The following is a 19,355-nucleotide window of genomic DNA, read 5'->3' on the forward strand; positions in this document are numbered from 1 at the left end:
AGAGATAGTCTTACTCTGTTACCCAGGCTAGAGTACAGTGGCACAATCTTGGCTCACTGCAACCTCCACCTCCCAGATTCAAGCGATTCTCCAGCATCAGCCTCCCAAGTAGCTGGGATTACAGACACCCGCCACCAAACCAGCTAATTTTTGTACTTTTAGTAGAGAAAGGGTTGACCATGTTGTCAGGCTGGTCTCGAACTCCTGACCTCAGGTGATCCACCCATCTCAGCCTCCCAAAGTGCTGGGATTACAGTCATGAGCCACCACACCCAGCCAGATGTGCCACCTTTCTAAAGAGACAAAGGAAAACTGAGGCAATCCTTAGAATTCCAAAAAGACTCAAAGGTCAAAGTAATCTGCTGTAAGATGCACATAACTAATTTCCAAAGCCCCGGTGCATACACAATAAATCTCTCAGTTGTTAGAGAAAAATCAGCAGTGACCATTTAAACAGAAATGTGTCCTCAAGAAATTTAACTTCAAATCTCAATTTGCAAAGCTAGATTATGCTTTAATTTAGAGGATATTAACACCCAGTGGCTGTTAAATCCTTCCGCTATCAAGTAACTTGACCATAATTATAGTCACTAAGCTATAGACAAGATTCCCTGTTACGTGTCACTACTTTAAGTCTGAAAACTCAGAACCTCTGGATCCCTAAAGCACTCCAGAAATATGTCACTGTGGCTCTCAGTGCCCTTCCCATAATGACACGGATATGTGTCTTTGTATTTTGCAGACCTTCGATTTTCAACTGTGAATGCCTTCCAGCTCTTTGCCTAGGAGCTTTCTCAGCTCTCTCCTGTCTGGAGGCTGCTCTGTCCTTGTTTAGAGAAGGTTAGAAGTTCCAGGGAATTGATGCTCTTCTCCACCCCCATCCAGAAGCCTTCAGCAACAGTCCAGGAACATTTGGGTTTGCTATCACAGCCAGCTTCCTCACTTCTTGGGTGGGATATCTTTGAGTTCTGTTTTGAACACTGGTTCCCTGAGTTTTCTATTAAACAGAAGGATTAAACTCCGGAAGCCCAAAGCGGTAATTTGCTTGATGATACAATCTTTACTGACTTCTTTCTCTTTTCTGTTTTACTTCCCTCAAGGTGTTTTCTGAGATCACACCCACAAGCATGGGTTTTTAACCTAGCATCTATGGACTGGCATCATGAGACCTATGAATTCCCTGAAATTAGATGCAACATTTACAATATTCATGGACTTTCTTTTTTCTGAAAATACAGGCTATAATTTATTTATTTGTTTGTTTGTTCATTTTTCTGAGACAGAGTCTCACTCTGTCACCCAGGCTGGAGTGCAGTGATGCAGTCTCGGCTCACTGCAAGCTCTGCCTCCCAGGTTCAAGCAATTCTCCTGCCTCAGCCTCATAAGTAGTTGGGATTACAGGTGCACACTACCATGCCCAGCTAATTTTTGTATTTTTAATACAGATAGGGTTTCACCATGTTGGTAAGGCTGGTCTCAAACTCCTGACCTCAAGTGATCCACTGGCTTCCACTTCTAAAGTGCTGGGATTACAGATGTGAGCCACCGCACCCAGTCAATAACTTTCATTTTATTCATTTACAGATCTATAACCTTTCAAAAGGTTAAGAATCAGTTAATAAATAACACCTCTGTATTCTGGGGAATTATAATAGGACAAGTTCCTCCTGAGCTTGCCTGTGTGGGCTGGCATTCTGTCAGGTTCAGCAGGGTGACATACATAATAGCGCATTGACTTTGGCATGGCTGTGTTTCCTTCTAACACTACAGCAGAAACAGTAATGGAAGTGACTACCCTCTTCCTGGAGTTCCTGCCTAACCTATGGGTTCTTTCAGTACTTTTCACTATACATTTTTTAGGTTGTATTTCCTATTGTCCTTTTTTGTACAAACTCAGGGATTTCAGAAGATGCTGTGCTCTCCAAATGTGTCCCCTAAGATAAACGTCCTCTCACATCTTCTCTTTTACTCCCCAACACAGCACGAGTAAATGTCAAACACAGAATAGAGGAGAGATCCAGGAAAAATGACTGAGGAAACAAAGGTGTTTGGCTGCTAATCTGCAACCCAACCGCTCGTAATCTACCTAATAATCATCGTCTACTTACGATAAATTCGAATTGGGACAATGTGCGATGGACGCTCCTCGTTCGTGAAATATGTTCAGTTCTTCTGCGGAGAGGTAGCAGCCATGTGCCATCACTGTCTGGAGAGAAGAGTGCCCCATGTGGAGTTTACCACTCACAAATGATTAAGTGGGTGCTCACTCGCAAGGTATTTTAGAGAGAGACTGAAGCTGTAGCTTGGCTGTTACCATCTTTACAAGAACATTTATGATGATCTATATGTACAAATTTGCTGGGTACAAGTTATATCTCAGAAAAGACCTGTTAAAACCTTGTCTTACCAAAGTCCCAGCAAATTTGTGGAGTATACTTAGGTTCTTTTTGTTGATCTATAAAGTAATGAGGGTTTGGTCCAGGTGATCTACAGCACAAGATATCCATCCAGACGGAAGATAATATGATTTTATCATCGCTGCTTTCAAAGACTGTCAAGTTACTTTCTTTTCTAAGTCTACATGGTGAGCGACTAATAGGGCTGCGCTTGCTTCAATTCTAAAAAAAATTTTCTAAAAGTAAGAGTCCCTTCTCAGTACGTGGAAGCCGTGAGAGTGATCCTGCAAAGCGCTGTTCTTTATTTCTGCTCCTAGTTTCAATATAGCTGCCAATGGTCCTGACACTTTCAACTAAATAAACTTTAACTCACCTGTTCATGTTTTCATTAGAAACTAGGAAATTTAACATCTTATAAGCATTAATTCTGAAAGTAAAGTTGATCCAAGAAAGCAGGCACTGCACACACATAAGACCTCTCTAAATTTTTAATCTTGGTAGTATTTATTTCTAGATTTTCTTAAATAAGACTTTACTCTTTCAAAATTATTTTTCCCTCAGGACAAAACCTGTATATAACTTGCTTTCTCCTTTGAGAGGCATGGTTCAGTCACTACAGAATTATTATTAAAATATAACTTTCTTAATGTCTGTACAAATAAAATTTATAGGCAAATAGAAGGTTAATTTATTAAGCGTATGGAAATATATGTAAAGAATGAAAATTATGGCATAGTATTTACATGATTTATGCAGAGTATTAACCTTTCAGATCAGTTATATTCATATCTCCAGTCACACAGTCACTAAGAAATTATTTGCTACAGTAAACTCTCCATGCAGTTTGAACATTTCATTGAAGGCCAAGGCCAAGTAGCACATTATTTTAATGAGGTCTCTTCACACATATTAATTTTAATTATAGAAGTAATGCATAATCATTTTTTAAAAGCACTCTTGGAGTATTTAAAAGTAAAAAGCAGAAACTCCTTCTGCTTTGTCCCTCAGGAAGAGTCATTTTTAATACTGAATGTATGTCTCTCAGACAGTTTTTTCTAAGTATGCATCTATACATACATACATACATACATACATATCAAATAATATTACACAAACATTCTTCCTTGTAAGCCTGTATACCTCTTTCTTTGTGAATGCTGGATAAAATCCTATATATTTAATTATATATTTAAAATCCTATATATTAAACTTTAATATATAATTAGCATCCCTTTTTATATTACTTACAGAGTGAATTCTCAGAAATGCATCTGCTGACTCAAAGAAATGCACATTTACATTCTAATGGATACTGTTAAAATGTCCTTGGACCAAATGACATTAACATCATCAATGAAGCCTTTAGATTTAATTAAGTAGGATGAAACTTCAGGCCCATTTTTAACTACACATACACACACACACTCACATATACACACACACACACACACACACACACACACACGGCTTTACTCTAGTTTAAGAAATGCATACACATGTACCCCATAGATATATAAGCCTTCTATGTACCCACAAACATTAAAAATTTAAATTTTTTTAAAAAGAAATGTATTCATATCAGAAATCTGAAGGTTACTATTGAGATTTTAAAACTTAAATATGCCCTACTTTACGTAGATTGTGTCATGATATAAATCTTACCTTATTTGTCAAAAGATTGTTTTTATCATACACATCTGTGTAGTTTTTATAATTGGGGTATAAGTTTTTCACAGCTTCAACTTCATCACGATTTTCACTTATATGGCTCTACAAGAAAAGAAATAATATTTTCATTTTTCTTCTGTAAAATACCATTCGAAATTACACTTCCCACCTCAAAATGGTATGAATGGTTTCTACTTGCCTATTTAAGGGACCACATAGAAAGGCAATAAAGATTGCACATACATTTTATTCAGAACAATTATATACGTCATATATAACATAAAGTATATGACAAAGAAACTGAATATCATGAATCTGTAGTACATGTGTGTGTGTAATCTCAAGATAAATTTTTCCAACAAATTCTTTTCAAATTCTAACCTACAACCAGAAAAAATATCAAGTCCTTCTTGAAGATAGTCAGGAGCCTAGCAATCTGCCTCTTCTGGTGCTGGCCTTTTTTTTTGTTTTGAGACAGGGTCTGACCCTTCTGCCCAGACTGGAGTGCAGTAACTCGATCTCCACTCACTGCAACTTATGCCTCCCAAGTTCAAGCAATTCTCCTCTCTCAGCCTCCTGAGTAGCTGGGATTACAGGCATGTTTTACCACGCCCAGCTAATTTTTGTGTTTTTTAGTAAGATGGGGTTTCACGACGTTGGCAAGGCTGGTCTCAAACTCCTGACCTCAAGTGATCCACCAGCCTCGGCCTTCCAATGTACTGGGATTGCAGGTGTGAGCCACTGTGCCTGACAGTGCTGGCGATTTAAGAAAAAAGCTCAGGGTCCATCAAAAAGCAGACAGTGGAGTTCACTTATGCGAACACTGGAATTTGAGTAAAGAGAGCTGGGTTGAAGCCCAAGTTCTGACAGCTGTGTCTCCTAGGACAAGTCTTCTTTTCTTTGGAAAGCCATTTTCCCATCTTTCAAAAAAAAAAAGGGTGGGAGGTGGTGCTAGATGAGTGATTTTCCAAATTCTTTCAGCATTAAATATATTATTCATATAAAATTTCACAGAAATCCAATATATAGAAGGCATAAAAGCACTTCCCCTCAGGATACAGCAGGACTGAGACTCTGGGACCCTGTCCCCATTCTGTGCCCTTTGTTAGCTTCCAGAATACATTCTTCTGCAGAAAAAGGTTTGAAAATAGCTGAGCTAGAAAATTCTACAGTCATCAAGAAGCAGCCCATAAGATTCCACATGCAAGCCAAACAGTAAGTCCTATCCCCTACACTGAAAAAGGCCAAGACTTTTCTCTAGGGCACCGCAAAACCTAAGTGGGCATAATTAATACTTCCAAGAATGGCAATGCCATTTCTCTCTTTCCACAAGATAAAACATGCACAGCTAAATTTTCAAAAGAAAAAAATAGCAGTGTTCTGAAAACAAGTGTTTTACCCAGACAATGAACTCCATCCCTGGCCTTGAGGAAATCCCAGACCATTGATGAAATGCATGGACACAGAAATAGAGGGAAGGACAACATGAGGATCCACGTCATTTGCGTAAATGTGAGTAAATGTGCGTATATCCACATGCATCTCTTCAGCAAGGAGGAACTTGATTTTGTTGTGTGTTCTTCTCATTTTATTTTTCATATATTTTTAAATGGTCATTTTGTGTTTTATTTTGTCGGTGACAGAAGCATTTTGTTTGCAAGGTAGAAACATCATGTAAGTTTGAATTTTATCTCCAGGAGATAAATATGTGGGATTGAATTAAAAATTCAAATATTATAGACTGCAAATATAATAATAATAGGGAAGGTGGGAGCAGTTTATGGTTCCTAAGAAACTAGATTTGGGAAGCAAAAACCAAAAACACACCAATTTACAAAATGTTAAAGAATCAGTGTGTTGTCTCTTCCCTGATCTGACCTTTCTTATTAGACTATCACATCCCAAGAGGAGAAATTTTAGTACAGTATGTAATTAAGTTTGAGTAGGGGGAGGGAAACTCTCAATTTCAACCCAGATACAAGCTTTAAAAAGTGTTTTATTCCTAAATTGCAACAACTTAATGACAAAGTAAGATACACTTTTTTGTTCTGATTTTAAATTAAGAAACTCGGAATAATAGAAGTTTCAAATGCTATTTTGTAAGGTGGAAATTAGGTTCTTTTTGCTTTACAAATAATAACTGGTTTCTCAAAGAATGAAGGTACAGAACACTGAGAAAGTATCAAGTAAAAGAGAAGTAGGAAAGGAATGCATTAAATGTATCCTACAGAGAATAAATAGCAGTCTGCTATTGATCTTGCCATTACTTATAAAGATGTTCTTGTCTTTAGAAGATTGATCAGAAAACATTGAGGGCAGTTAAGGAACTTCAGGTTTCTTATCTGCAAAATTAAAGAATTAGATTAGGTGATATCTGCAGGGGTCCTTTCTCTCCTGTCAAGCTGTGATGCAAGGAGATCTCAGTTGAAGAATTAGGAATTACTCAGTAAAAGAACTAGAGATTACTGGAGATTATGATTTCAGGGTACTGAGAAATCTTGCAGGTCTGCACAGAGGCATAAAGAGAAGAAAAATATTCACCTGAATGTGCAAATCACGGGTTTTAGCAATGTTGCCGAGTTCACCCATCAGAGTCTCAGAGCAGGAGAGGGGAAAACGTGGTGTCACTATGGGCTTCACTCTAGAATACTGGAGAGAGTTAAAAACAATTTATACCTCCTTCCTTACACCATATACAAAAATTAACTCAAGATGCATTAAAGACTTAAATGTAAAACCGAAAACTATAAAAACCCTAGAATGGCCAGGCGTAGTGGCTCACACTTGTAATCCCAGCACTTTGGGAGGTTAAGGCAGGCAGACCACCTGAAGTCGGGAGTTCGAGACTAGCCTCACCAACATGGAGAAACCCCGTCTCTTAAAAGAATATAAAATTAGCTGGGCATGGTGGCACATGCCTATAATCCCAGCTACTCAGGAGGCTGAAGCAGGAGAATTGCTTGAACCTGGGAGGTGGAGGTTGTGGTTAGCTGAGATTATACCATTGCACTCCAGCCTGGGCAATAAGAGTGAAACTGTCTCAGAAAACAAACAAACAAAAAACAAACAAAAAAAACCCCTGGAAGACAACCTAGGCAATACCATTCAGAACACAGGCATAGGGAAAGATTTCATGACAAAAGACACCAAAAGCAATTGCAACAAAAACAAAAATTGACAAATGGGATGCAATTAAACTAAAGAGCATCTGCACAGCAAATGAAACTACCAACAGAGTAAACAGACAACCAACAGAATGGGAGAAAATGTTTGCAAACTATGCATCTTACAAATCTATGCATCTTACAAAAGTCTAATACCCAGCATCTATTAGGAACTTAGACAAATTTATAAGAAAAAAACAACCCCATTAAAAAGTGGGCAAAGGACATGAACAGACACTCTTCACTGTTTTTCATATGATTGATGCAGCCAATGACTACATGAAAAAATCTCAACATCACTGATCATTAGAGAAATACAAATCAAAACTGCAATAAGATACAATCACATACCAGTTCAGAATGATTATTATTAAAAAGTCAAAAAATAACAGATGCTGATGAGGTTGTAGAGAAAAAGAAATGCTTATATACTTTGGTAGGAGTATAAATTAGTTCAACTATTGTGAAAGACAATGTGGTGATTCTGCAAAAACCTAGAGACAAAAATAGCATTTGATCCAGCAATCACTCTATTATACAGACACATGAACACATATGCTTATTGTAGCACTATTCACAACAGCAAAGGCATGGAATCAACCTAAATGCCCATCAATGATAGACTGGATAAAGAAAATGTGGTACACATACACTGTGGAATACTATGCAGCCATAAAGAAGAATGACATCATGCCCTTTTCAGGGAAATGGATGAGGCTGAAGGCCATTATGTTAGCAAACAAATGCAGGAAGGGAAAACCAAATACCGCATGTTCTCACTTATAAGTGGGAGGTAAATGATGAGAACACATGGACCCATAGAGGGAAACAACAAACACTGCGGGCCTATTGGAGTGTGGAGGGTGGGAGGAGAGAGAGTATCAAGAAAAGTAACTAATGGGTACTAGGCTTAATATCTGGGTGATGAAATAATCTGCACAACAAACCCCCAGGACACACATTTACTTGTGTAAACAAACCTACACATGTACCCCTGAACTTAAATTTTTTTTTTTTTTAAAAAGGAAACTATGGATATCATGAATGTGAAGGGAACCTCAAAACGCATATCATATAGCAAGATGATGTTATGTCTTCATTTTGGGGACAGTCCCCCATTCTAACAGTCAGTGGAAGTACCGGGTTTCATGAAAACAGCTCAAAGTGGAGAATAAAGGAGAATATGTTCTTCAGCACCCAAGTCCGACAAAAGATCCCATCCCAAATGACAGATGCTCCTCTCCCGCCACAGTAAGGCCCCTATAAAGGCTAGACTGGTAGTCCTTATGAAGAGAATTAGAGGCTGAAGAATTTTGAGTGCTGTTAAGACTACAAGTGAGGTAGTAGCCTATTCCCTTTCATGAATACATCTTGTGGAGGTGTGCTGGTTACAGCCTTCCTGAGAATTATTCCGTTTTAGGATTGGCTGTGGTGCCACAGAGGTGAGTGGCCAAGCAGAAGAGAAGGACTCATAGAGGGGTGGTAAGGATAAGGATCTACAAGGTTTCATCCACATCTCCTAAGGTTAGATTGAAAGAAATTTTAAGATTTCTTATGATTTCCAATCAGGCTTCAAAAGATGGTAAGGGAAGGGTCAGCCTTGCCAGTCTAAAAAAATTGCTTGATGGAGCCACAGGCCAGCCTGTTAGGGGTGGAGGCAGGGAACAGCACTGTCTCCAAAGGCTCACCAACATCAGGGAACCACAATGGGGGGTGCCTGCGGGCCATGTGAGGTGTCACACACATGGGAACCAAGACAGCCAGTGGCAGAGGCATCGGGGCTGGACACTGCCTGTGTTGCAAAGCAGGATAAGGGCACAAGTGGCCAGAGCCAATGTTGCAGTGGCCACCAAGCAGTCCCCAACTTCCGGGTTCCACCAGTCAGCCCACACCCACCAAGCCCTCTCCCTGCTTCGCAGAAACCAATCCTGTGAAATTAGAAGATCCCAGAGCTAAGTAAGGAAAACCACTGAGGAAGGGAAACCTCCCCTGGGACAGCAACTCTAAACAGGGCGGTGACTGAAATTGTCCTGATAAAAATCGGATCAACTAAAAGCTTAGTGAACTTCTGACTAAATTTACTTGCCCAACGAAATTTAATTTTTCTGTTGCATATAGGAATGGGGTTTGGGAGTCAAGAAAACTATACACGATTTTAAGAATAAAGCAAACTTGATGTTTGCACGCATGTGAATGATGTCTAATCAGATCCACTAAAATCAGTTAATGTTTCACGATTTCAAAACATATTTAAAACAAAGCACAGAGGGGTAGGTACAGAGCTTCCCCCAAAAAGCAAAAACACCTGACCTCTGTTTCTGTAAGTTTGACTTTTTTAGATCTCACAAATAAGTGAGATCATGTAGTACTGTCTTTCTGTGGCTGGCTGATTTCACTTATTGTAATGGGCTCTAGGTTCACCCACATTGTCACAGATGCCAGGATTTCCTTCCTTTTTATGGTTGAATATTCCATTGTGTTTGTATACACACATACACACTGCATTTTCTTTATTCATCTATCCACGGACCCTTATTTGTTTCCATGTCTTGGCAATTCTGAGTGATGCTGCAATGAACATAGAGGTGCAGGTGTCTTTTTCAAGATGCTGATTTTGCTTCTTTTGGATATACACCCAAAAGTGGGAATGCTGGCTTATGTGGGAAGATGATGGTCAAAGGGTACACATTTTCAGTTATGGCATAAACAAGTTCTGAGAATCTAGTGTACAGTGTGGGTGGGAATAGGTGTGTTAACAAATTTGATTCTAATAATCATTAGTGCATACATATATGAAATCATCACATTGTACACCTCGAGTGGATGCAATTTTTATTCATCAATTAAAATATTTTAAAATAATTTTTTAAACACTTCTGACTTCACTGAGCTGAACTGATGGGTCCACAGTGACATATCAGGCTCTAAGTAAATACTTCTTCATGCATGGAATAAGCCAATCATACACAGACTAATTTCTTTCAAACAACATTATGAATCCTACAACTAGCACAAAGGCAATTCTAAAGCGAACTGTGAGCAAAGTTACTCACGTTCCTTTGAAGCATTTCTGACACAAATCTGAAATAAAGCAACAAACGGGTTAGAAAACTTGAGCATTTTCAAATAAACATCTTAAAAAGATAAACACATGATTCTTCCATATCCTGATTTTCATGCAAACGTTTTTAATGCTGCACATGTTCCACCACCACTAATTAAAGATTAACAAGTAGTAATTATTCTGCTTTCTTATTTGCAACCAGAGATGGAGTGCAAAATCACAGGGAGATGTAATGTTACCATCCAGCATCAGTCGGGCTGTTCTCAAATATTCCCACAGCACTCAAGCTTTGTGTGGAGAAATATTGCAATACATTATGCTCTATGGATGTTAGAGTCATGAAGTCCTAAGCACCTGGAGGCTTTCAGAAGTCATGAAACTCTTTACTTCTAATTCTCCTAAAGTAGAAGCTACTTGTTCCCACATTATCACCATTTATTTCCAAAGGCAGAGTCCCCTTGGGGAAGAACATTGGAGTAAAGTAGAAGGAACAGGCCAGAGGCGGTTGTGAGGTACGTGTGGAATGGGAGGGATGGGGATCCCACCAGAGTATGCCTGCAGGGATGGTGGCCTCTGTAAAGACTATGAAACGGCTCCTTCTCCCCAGGCTAGGCAGCTGTGGTTTCCAGCCTTCTGGCATTCCTTTGTTTCAGAACAAAATACAAATTAAGAGGGGATATTCTAGCTCCCTCTGTTAGCATCTTATGACCATTCCAGCATACGTCCAGACAACTTTCCTGTTCCCACAGTAGCACGAAAGAGTAGTGAGGGATGCGTATACCACCTTGAGAAAACAATAAAAGCTACCCAATTACGTAATTTTTGGTGGTTTAATTACAAAAAAATTTTTTGTCTTCTTTGTACCTTTTTGGCTTTTCCAAGTTCTGTACCAGGTAAACACACATTACTTTGGTAACTTTTTAAAAAATGCTTTTGTAGTGAAAGTCTTTCGTTAACCTGTAAATGTAACTCATTTTTCCTAACTTCTTCTATAAGATTTTATTTCACAAATGATTAAATGGTTCTTCACTTCTATCATCATTTTTAAATTAACATACGCCATAGCAAGTATTCTTGCATACCCTCTTGTTTCTCTCTCTTTTATTCTCTTTACTTACATTGACTATGAAGTGAGATCTGTGTCACTGCAGAAAGAACTCTGACTTTGGGGCCACAGACCCTGGTTTTGAATTCTGGCTCCACTACTTAATGCTGTATGACTGTGAGCAAGCCACTTAGCCTATGTCGGACTCAGTTTCCTTCTCATAAAAGACAGATGTTTCATGGAGATTTCTCTGAGGATCAAATGTGGCACTACAAAGGAAAGCTCTTTGTAAATCATTAATGATTACTAAGCGTTGGATCAAATTCACTGTAGACCAGCTGACCCATTGCACTAAACAGAACATTCTGAGTCACTATGTCCACATCCCAGCTGGGTTGTGGATAACAGTCCTTGTCTCCTCTTTCCATCTCCAACTCTATCAGTGCAGCACAGGAACTCACCTGTAAGACAAATCAAGACAAATGGGCTTTTTACCTCTCGGTTTCCTTGATCGATTCCTCAGTGGTCTCCTTGTATTCTGAAAAACTGTCATTCAAATCCATGCAAACTTTGCCCACAAATGCCCGCTGTCCAAACTTATCTGTAAAGCATACACAAAAAGAATGTGAAGGCATGTTTGTTTCTGAAACAGTACTCTTTCTAAACTTTTTAAAACTGTTTTTAAATCAAAATCATTATAGAAAATACAAATGAAAATGTAAGAGATCATCCACCATCACACCACTTAAGAACAATATCCACCACAAACCCCCCACTATGTTCAATAAATACTAAAAGTTTTCTATTCATCACTTTAACCCACTGCCATCCCCATTCTCAGGCTGTCGGGTAATAATTGGGTGTTTTTAAGTTATTATTTAGTTTTCCCCTTTGCTTATACAGTGTGTCTATCTTTTCATTAAATGCACTACAGTCTTTACTCTCATTTTATCACATGGAAAAGGAGCAAACAGCTGCGGGTCCTAAAGAAAGACTCTCTTAGTCATTGACATACCCACACTCGGTTTCTTCTCTTTCTTCCTTCTTTCCCCCCAATTTACAATCTCCCTCCTGTCTCCTACTCTACAACCTCCCCTGGAATCTCTCTCTCCCTCTCTGTCATGATCCTCTTCTAGATAAAACACCGAATGGCTGAGGGATAAGAACGTGGGCACCGGAGTTGGACAGATTTGGACTGATCCCTCATTCCTCTGATTACTCCCAGTGGTGGATTATTTGGTTAAGGTCTAAACCAATATATGTCCAGTGTTCTCTGCTACGGGCAGGGCTGTGAGGAATACATGCAATAATATACATAAGGTGTCAGGTACATGGTTATCTAGGCAACATACTGCTACTATTCTCAACTGAAAGAATGTCAATATTATCTGTGGGAAATTTTACTCAGTCCTATTTGCAGCTCTCAGCACTAAAGAACCTAATCCTCATCGGGGTGGTGGAAGAATTCTGTTTCAGCAAGAAAGCTGAGGTTGTATGGGACAATGGTGATTGTTTTTATAGTGTCTCCATCTCTGTCACAAGAGATTTTTAAAAAACCTTTCTGCTTGTCTCTTTCCCCTGTAATTCATTTTAAGAACTGGCCATTGCCGGGCGCGGTGGCTCAAGCCTATAATCCCAGCACTTTGGGAGGCCGAGGCGGGTGGATCACAAGGTCAAGAGATCGAGACCATCCTGGTCAACATGGTGAAACCCCGTCTCTACTAAAAAATACAAAAAAAATTAGCTGGGCATGGTGGTGCGTGCCTATAATCCCAGCTACTCAGGAGGCTGAGGCAGGAGAATTGCCTGAACCCAGGAGGCGGAGGTTGCGGTGAGCCGAGATCGCGCCATTGCACTCCAGCCTGGGTAACAAGAGCGAAACTCCGTCTCAAAAAAAAAAAAAAAAAAAAAGAACTGGCCATTAGATTAATCTTCCTTAAAATACTGCCTTGATCACATCACTCACACCTGGGCTCAGAACCTTTTTTGGATCTTTGGTTCCTATTTGAGCCCTTCCACAATCTGAGCCCTCCCAGGTGCCTACCTTCTTCTCCCACCGTGCCCAGGTGATGAATCCACTCCTCCCGTTACACCACTGTGGTCCCCGCATCCACTGTTGACCTTCCTGTTCCCATGCCTGCATCCATGTCATTTCCCCTATCTGGAAGATGGTGGGTCCTCTCCTCATCTTGTCTTGACTTCAAAGCCCAGTTTAAAGGCCCCTTTCATAAAAACCCAGATTTCCTAGTTCTGGGTTCCCTTTGCCTTCTCTGAAAACTGTAATATTTATTTTCATCATCACCCATTTGGTCTTTTGTATAAGCAAACAGTGGCATCAGTGTATCAGCCAACAGTATTTATTGAGCACCTGCTACGTGCCAGGCACTGTGCTGGGTAAAAGTTTTGGAATCATCACCCTAAATCCAGAATCAGCTCTTCTTACTATCTGTGCAAGCCTGGGCATGTTATCTACCTTCTCTGAGCATCAGTCTATCCATCTGTAACGTGAGGACATCAGTAAGCAGCTCAGAAGGCTGTTTGCCACTGAACTAATCCTTACAGAGTGGCACACATGAGGCGTCTAGTAACAGCACAATAGATGCTACTAAAGTTAGTAATCAATGTGTGTAGGCATTCTGTCTGGCTCCTCAAGGGCAGAGACTATTTTTTATCTCACTGTGTTCCTAGCATGTAGCACAGTGTCCTGAGTCTAGCCAACAGTCACCATGTGTCTGCTGATATAAGAAACTGTTCCCACAGCTAGAATTAGTGAAGTTTCTCTTAAAAGTGCTAAATTAATACACAAAATTCAGACTCATATATATCATTCTGTAACCAAAAATTATGAGTAAATAATCCGAGCACTTAGAAAATTGAAAACACTCCATCATATGGTTTTCTATTTTCTAAGTACTTGAGAAAATTTTCTAAGGGCCACAGTGACACACAGACATTTAATTATTTGCAAAAAAAAAAAAAATGTAATGCTCATGTTCTAGCAATTAAAAGGCAGGTCTGCCCACAAGTACATATAAGTTGTTTGCCACGATGGTCTGGCTGTCTTTGCTTGATGTGCCCGTAAATCATGCTTTCATTTGCTCACCTGTAATTTCAGCAAGGAGCAGAGATGAATCAGTGTGAATTGTTCCAAAGTAACAAGCTGTGGTTGTTCCATTCTTTAGTGTTCTCCTCTAAAAATAAATCACCAAACCATGAATCACGTGTGCTCAGAAAAGTCACATGGTACATCCAGAGGAAAACAGAATTTTAGTTTTTAATTTTAAACTGTTTTTATTTAAAGGTATACCATCTTGATGTAGAATACAGTTAGGTAAATGGTAAAAGTTTATATTCCAAACGTTAGCTGGAGGAGAAGCTGATACTTCTGATTTTTCCTAGATTCACACAGTTCTGTGCTTCAGAATTCATTAAAATGTGATACAAATGAATTCCTTCTTTCTTAAGATTACATAAGGATATCCAAATTTTATTGCATCTGGGAGTATATAAATAAAGTTTTTCTTCTAGTACAGAATAAAAATATTCAGTCAGATTTTCAGCTCAACCTGGAAGGTTGATCACATTATGTCTATCTCCTTTCCTTTGCAAATTCCAACTCACATAACAGTAAAGGAGTACAGACGCTATTAACCCACAAGAAGAACATGAGAGGAGATACATGAGCAGAGAAAACATTTCAACATCTTCTTGGAAGACAAAAAATATGGATGAGAACCTGGAAGCAACTTGGAAACAAGGAGAAAAGTGTGTGGATCTTAGCAGGGGATTGGCTGGAAGTCTTTATGGGTATGATTAACGCCTGGCAGGAACCTTGTTGAAATCAGCCAATCACCCCAACCTGTTCCTTGTAGAAGAGATTTACTCTTTGAAGAACCTGGATAGTATTTAAAGGCTACAAGCCCCCAAACACATGGTAAAACAGAGGTTTAAGAGAAAATCTGGCTGACCTCAAGAACACTCAGTCATTTTCCCTATAATGCTACATGTATTCCTCCCACAACTCTTGGCAGAGGACTAAGGGATTCTTTTCTAGAGAATATGAATGGCTCTAAAACAAAGACGTCTTCACAATGACGTTTGCAACCCAAATTCACTGCCTTCACGACTCATCCTATAATGAAGTGACCATCAACAAGTGCTACCTCCACCCAGATATTTCAATCAGCATCTTAGAGCATCACAGTGTGAATGTATGTCCAGGGTCTAATAGACACTGGAGGGAATCTATTATCAAAAAGATAAGGAGGGGGAGAAAGAATCTGGAAAAACCTTAGAGAAAACATAATCTATAAGATCAGAAAAAAGCTCTGTTAAAAAAAAAAAACACTATGACTCATATCCTCAAAGAAATAAAAGACACTATTGCACCCACAAAACAAGAACAGAATGCTATGAAAATCAGAGAAGAGCTCTCCAAAAATAAAAATCTTATAACTGAAATGTGGAAGCCAATGGGAGGGTTGTAGGATAAATTCCAAGACAGTCTCTCAGGAAAAGGAAAAGATGAAAATCAAAGGCGAGAAGATAAGAAAATTAGGCTCAATCTAGGCATTTCAACATTTAGAATAAGAAATCTGAAAACAATTTAATAAATGGAAGGAACAAAAATATTTGAGAAATAATATTCAACTCCAAAATTAAAATCCTCATAGAATTCTCAGCACAGTGAATAATAAAAAGAGAACCCAAAGTAAGGCATATAATTGTGAGATACTAAGTCTGTAAGTAAAGAAAAAAAAAACTGGTCACAGATAAACGACAAAACTCAAAATGACATTGAGTTTCCAGAAACTAACAGTGCTGCAAGCAGAACAATGCCTTCAAATTCAACTCATATATACCATTCTGTAACCGAAAATTGTAAGTAAATAATCAAAGTACTTAGAAAATAGAAAACACTCTATTAGATGGTTTTCTATTTTCTAAATACTTCAGAAAATTTTCTAAGGGCCATAGTGACACACAGACACTTAACTATTTGCAAAAAAATTGCAATGCTCATGTTCTAGCAATTAAAAGGCAGGTCTGCCCACAAGTACATAGAAGTTGTTTATCACAATATAAGTTTTCGGGGGGGGGGGTTTGTGGGTTTTTTGTTGTTGTTGTTGTTGTTGTTTTTATGGAGTCTTGCTCTGTCGCCCAGGCTGGAGCGCAGTGGCTCAATCTTGGCTCCCTGCAAACTCCGTCTCCTAGGTTCAAGCGATTCTCCTCCCTTAACCTCCCAACTGGTTGGGACTATAGGCACCTGCTATCACGCCCAGCTAATATTTTGTATTTTTGGTAGAGACGGGGTTTCACCGTGTTAGCCAGGGTGGTCTCAATCTCTTGACCTCATGATCCGCCTGCCTCAGCCTCCCAAAGTGCTGGGATTATAGGTGTGAGCCACCACACCCAGCCAGGAGTTATTTTTAACACTGAATTTTATACTCTGGTAAATTATCAATCAAGTGTGAAGGCAGCATAGAAATATTATTAGATACTGAATGACTTGAAAATTTTACTCTCCATGAACTCTTTCTTAGGAAGCTTTTAGAAACTGTCTTTTAGGAAAACATGAGTAATCCAAAGAAAAATAATTCCTGGATCCAGGGAGTGAGCACGAAACACAGGAAAGAGGCAAAGAGAATGCCAAGCTTACAGTACTTCCAGAGAGAATGCTGATCAGAAGAGAATGGGAAGAAGTGAGAATATCTTCAAGAAAGAAAATAGAACTGATATTGCCTGATCTGTGTAAACACTTGGAAAAAGGGCTAATGGATTGAGCACGTTGGGGCATGTCTTTAGCAGAAGGCATTTTTTTTTTTTTTTTTTTTTTTGAGATGGAGTTTCACTCTTGTTACCCAGGCTGGAGTGCAGTGGCGTGATCTTGGCTCACCGCAACCTCCGCCTCCTGGGTTCAAGCAATTCTCCTGCCTCAGCCTCCCAAGTAGCTAGGACTACAGGCGCGCGCCACCATGCCCAGCAATTTTTTGGATTTTTAGTAGAGACAGGGTTTCACCATGTTGACCAGGATGGTCTCGATCTCTTGACCTCGTGATCCACTTGCCTCGGCCTCCCAAAGGGCTGGGATGATAGGCTTTTCAAGTCCAAAGGAAAACCTTCCAGACAGTCACTCTTGCTTACATTTTGCCTGTTATTAGCTATGTGACCTTGAGAAAGTTGCTTACATTCCAAGTTTCCTCCCTTGTGAAATAAGACGGTTTTCTTGACTAGCACAGACATTAGAAGCTCAAGTGTCTGCAGGATCAAAATAGTTTTTAGTTCAGATAACAGGGAGGAACATGCCAAGCCTTAGACAGCAGCCTCTAATCAGATCCCGTGTGTTGCATTTTTGCTGTTGTTATTTTGGGTTTTGTATTTTGAGACAGGGTCTTGCTCTGGTATGCAGTGGTGCTGTCATACATCACAGCTCACTGTAACCTTGAATTCTTGAGCTCAAGAGACCCTTCCTCCTCAGCCTTCCAAGTAGCTAGGACTACAGATGCATGCAACCACACCTAGCTATTTTTTTTTTTTTCAGACAAGCCCTTTCTATGTTGCCCAGGTTGGTCTTGAACTCATGGCCTCAAGTGATCCTCTTGCCCTCAGACTCCCAAAGTTGTTGGGATTACAGGCATGATCCCCTGTACCTAGCCCAGTCAATTCTTTTAAAAAAGCAAATGAGGATTCAGTCATTGGTTAGTCCCAAAAGTCAACAGAATTTGGAAACCTGGATTTTTATGTCAGTTTTTCCAAATTTTAAGACAATTTTCACACCAAAAAAAAGATCTGGCTGCCAGTAGAGATGTTTAGAACCTGTTAGTTACAGACAAAGATGAGCTCTCCATCACAAATCTGGGGGAAAAGCAAATACCATGACAAAGGTACCAACTTTAATCTCCAACGACTAGAAAAGTGTATGGGTCTGGGATGTGCTCAGTAAATATTTTCCAAATGAACGCCTGAGGAATCAGAATTACTAAAACAAGAGACATAAAATGAACTAAAATTAGCATCCTTCGATAAGTAGGACAGGATGTTGTATCTTTGAAAGAGGAACTGGTTATTATAAATAGTAAGAGTGAATTAATGATTTTATAAAATTGGGCCCTACCATTTCCTAAGAATGTAGTATGAAAGAAAAGTTCAGAGACATGAAAACAGAACCAGAAGTGTCAACACTTTTCTAATAGTAATTATCAAAAGCGAGAATAGATTAGAGAGAGGAATATACTCAGAAAGAGAAATAACATAATTCCTAAAACAGAAGGAAGACAGGAGTTCTCTTATTGAAAGAACTATGTATTAAAGAGAATGAACTGAAGAATTAAATTGAGAATGAATTGAGAAGATCAACAATTATAATTTCAGAATATCAGGAATGAAGGAAAAATCTCAAAGACCAGAAAATTAACCAGAAAGAAATGAGAATCAGATTGACATCAGCACATTGGATGCTGATAGATAAATAATTTTAAATAGAATTCTCTCTATAGCTAAGGCCTGTTCAAGAGTCAAAAAAAAAAAAAAAAGTAAAGCTATTTTTGATAATTCTAGGTTTTAGAATGTTTATCACCCATCTGATTGGAAAGAATTGTCAGAGGATATATTCCAACAAAATGAAAAATGAAGACAGGGTCCAAGCAGCAAAATAAAAAGCAAAGCTCATAGTTAAATTATTATTATTATTATTATTATTTGAGATGGAGTCTTGCTCTGTTACCCAGAGGTGGGAGTGTAATGGCACAATCTTGACTCACTGCAACCTCCGCCTCCCAGGTTCAAGCAATTCTCCTGCCTCAGCCTCTTGAGTGGCTGGGATTACAGGCACCCACCATCATGCCTGGCTAATTTTTGTATTTTTAGAAGAGGTGGGGTTTTACCATATTGGCCAGGCTGGTCTTGAACTCCTGACCTCTGGTGATCTGCCCGCCTCAGCCTTCCAAAATGCTGGGATTACAGGCGTGAGCCACCACACCCAGACATGCACTAATTTAATTTGTCTAAAGTTTTTCTTT

General features: G+C 39.2%; 1 protein-coding gene across 2 annotated transcripts in view; it reads right to left on the reverse strand.

Moving 5' to 3' along the window:
- Positions 1-19,355, reverse strand: part of GDA (guanine deaminase) — a 117,245-nt gene that overhangs the window by 22,855 nt on the left and 75,035 nt on the right. For both annotated transcript variants that reach the window (XM_039461513.2, XM_003935617.4), the window contains exons 4-9: positions 14,441-14,528; positions 11,833-11,938; positions 10,282-10,309; positions 6,606-6,713; positions 4,059-4,166; positions 2,109-2,206 (exon numbers count right to left, since the gene is read on the reverse strand). In XM_039461513.2, the coding sequence (XP_039317447.1) occupies positions 2,109-2,206; positions 4,059-4,166; positions 6,606-6,713; positions 10,282-10,309; positions 11,833-11,938; positions 14,441-14,528 (536 nt within the window). The remainder of the gene's footprint in view (positions 1-2,108; positions 2,207-4,058; positions 4,167-6,605; positions 6,714-10,281; positions 10,310-11,832; positions 11,939-14,440; positions 14,529-19,355) is intronic.

This window comes from Saimiri boliviensis, chromosome 2 (assembly GCF_048565385.1).
Source record: "Saimiri boliviensis isolate mSaiBol1 chromosome 2, mSaiBol1.pri, whole genome shotgun sequence".
NCBI lineage: Eukaryota > Metazoa > Chordata > Mammalia > Primates > Cebidae > Saimiri > Saimiri boliviensis.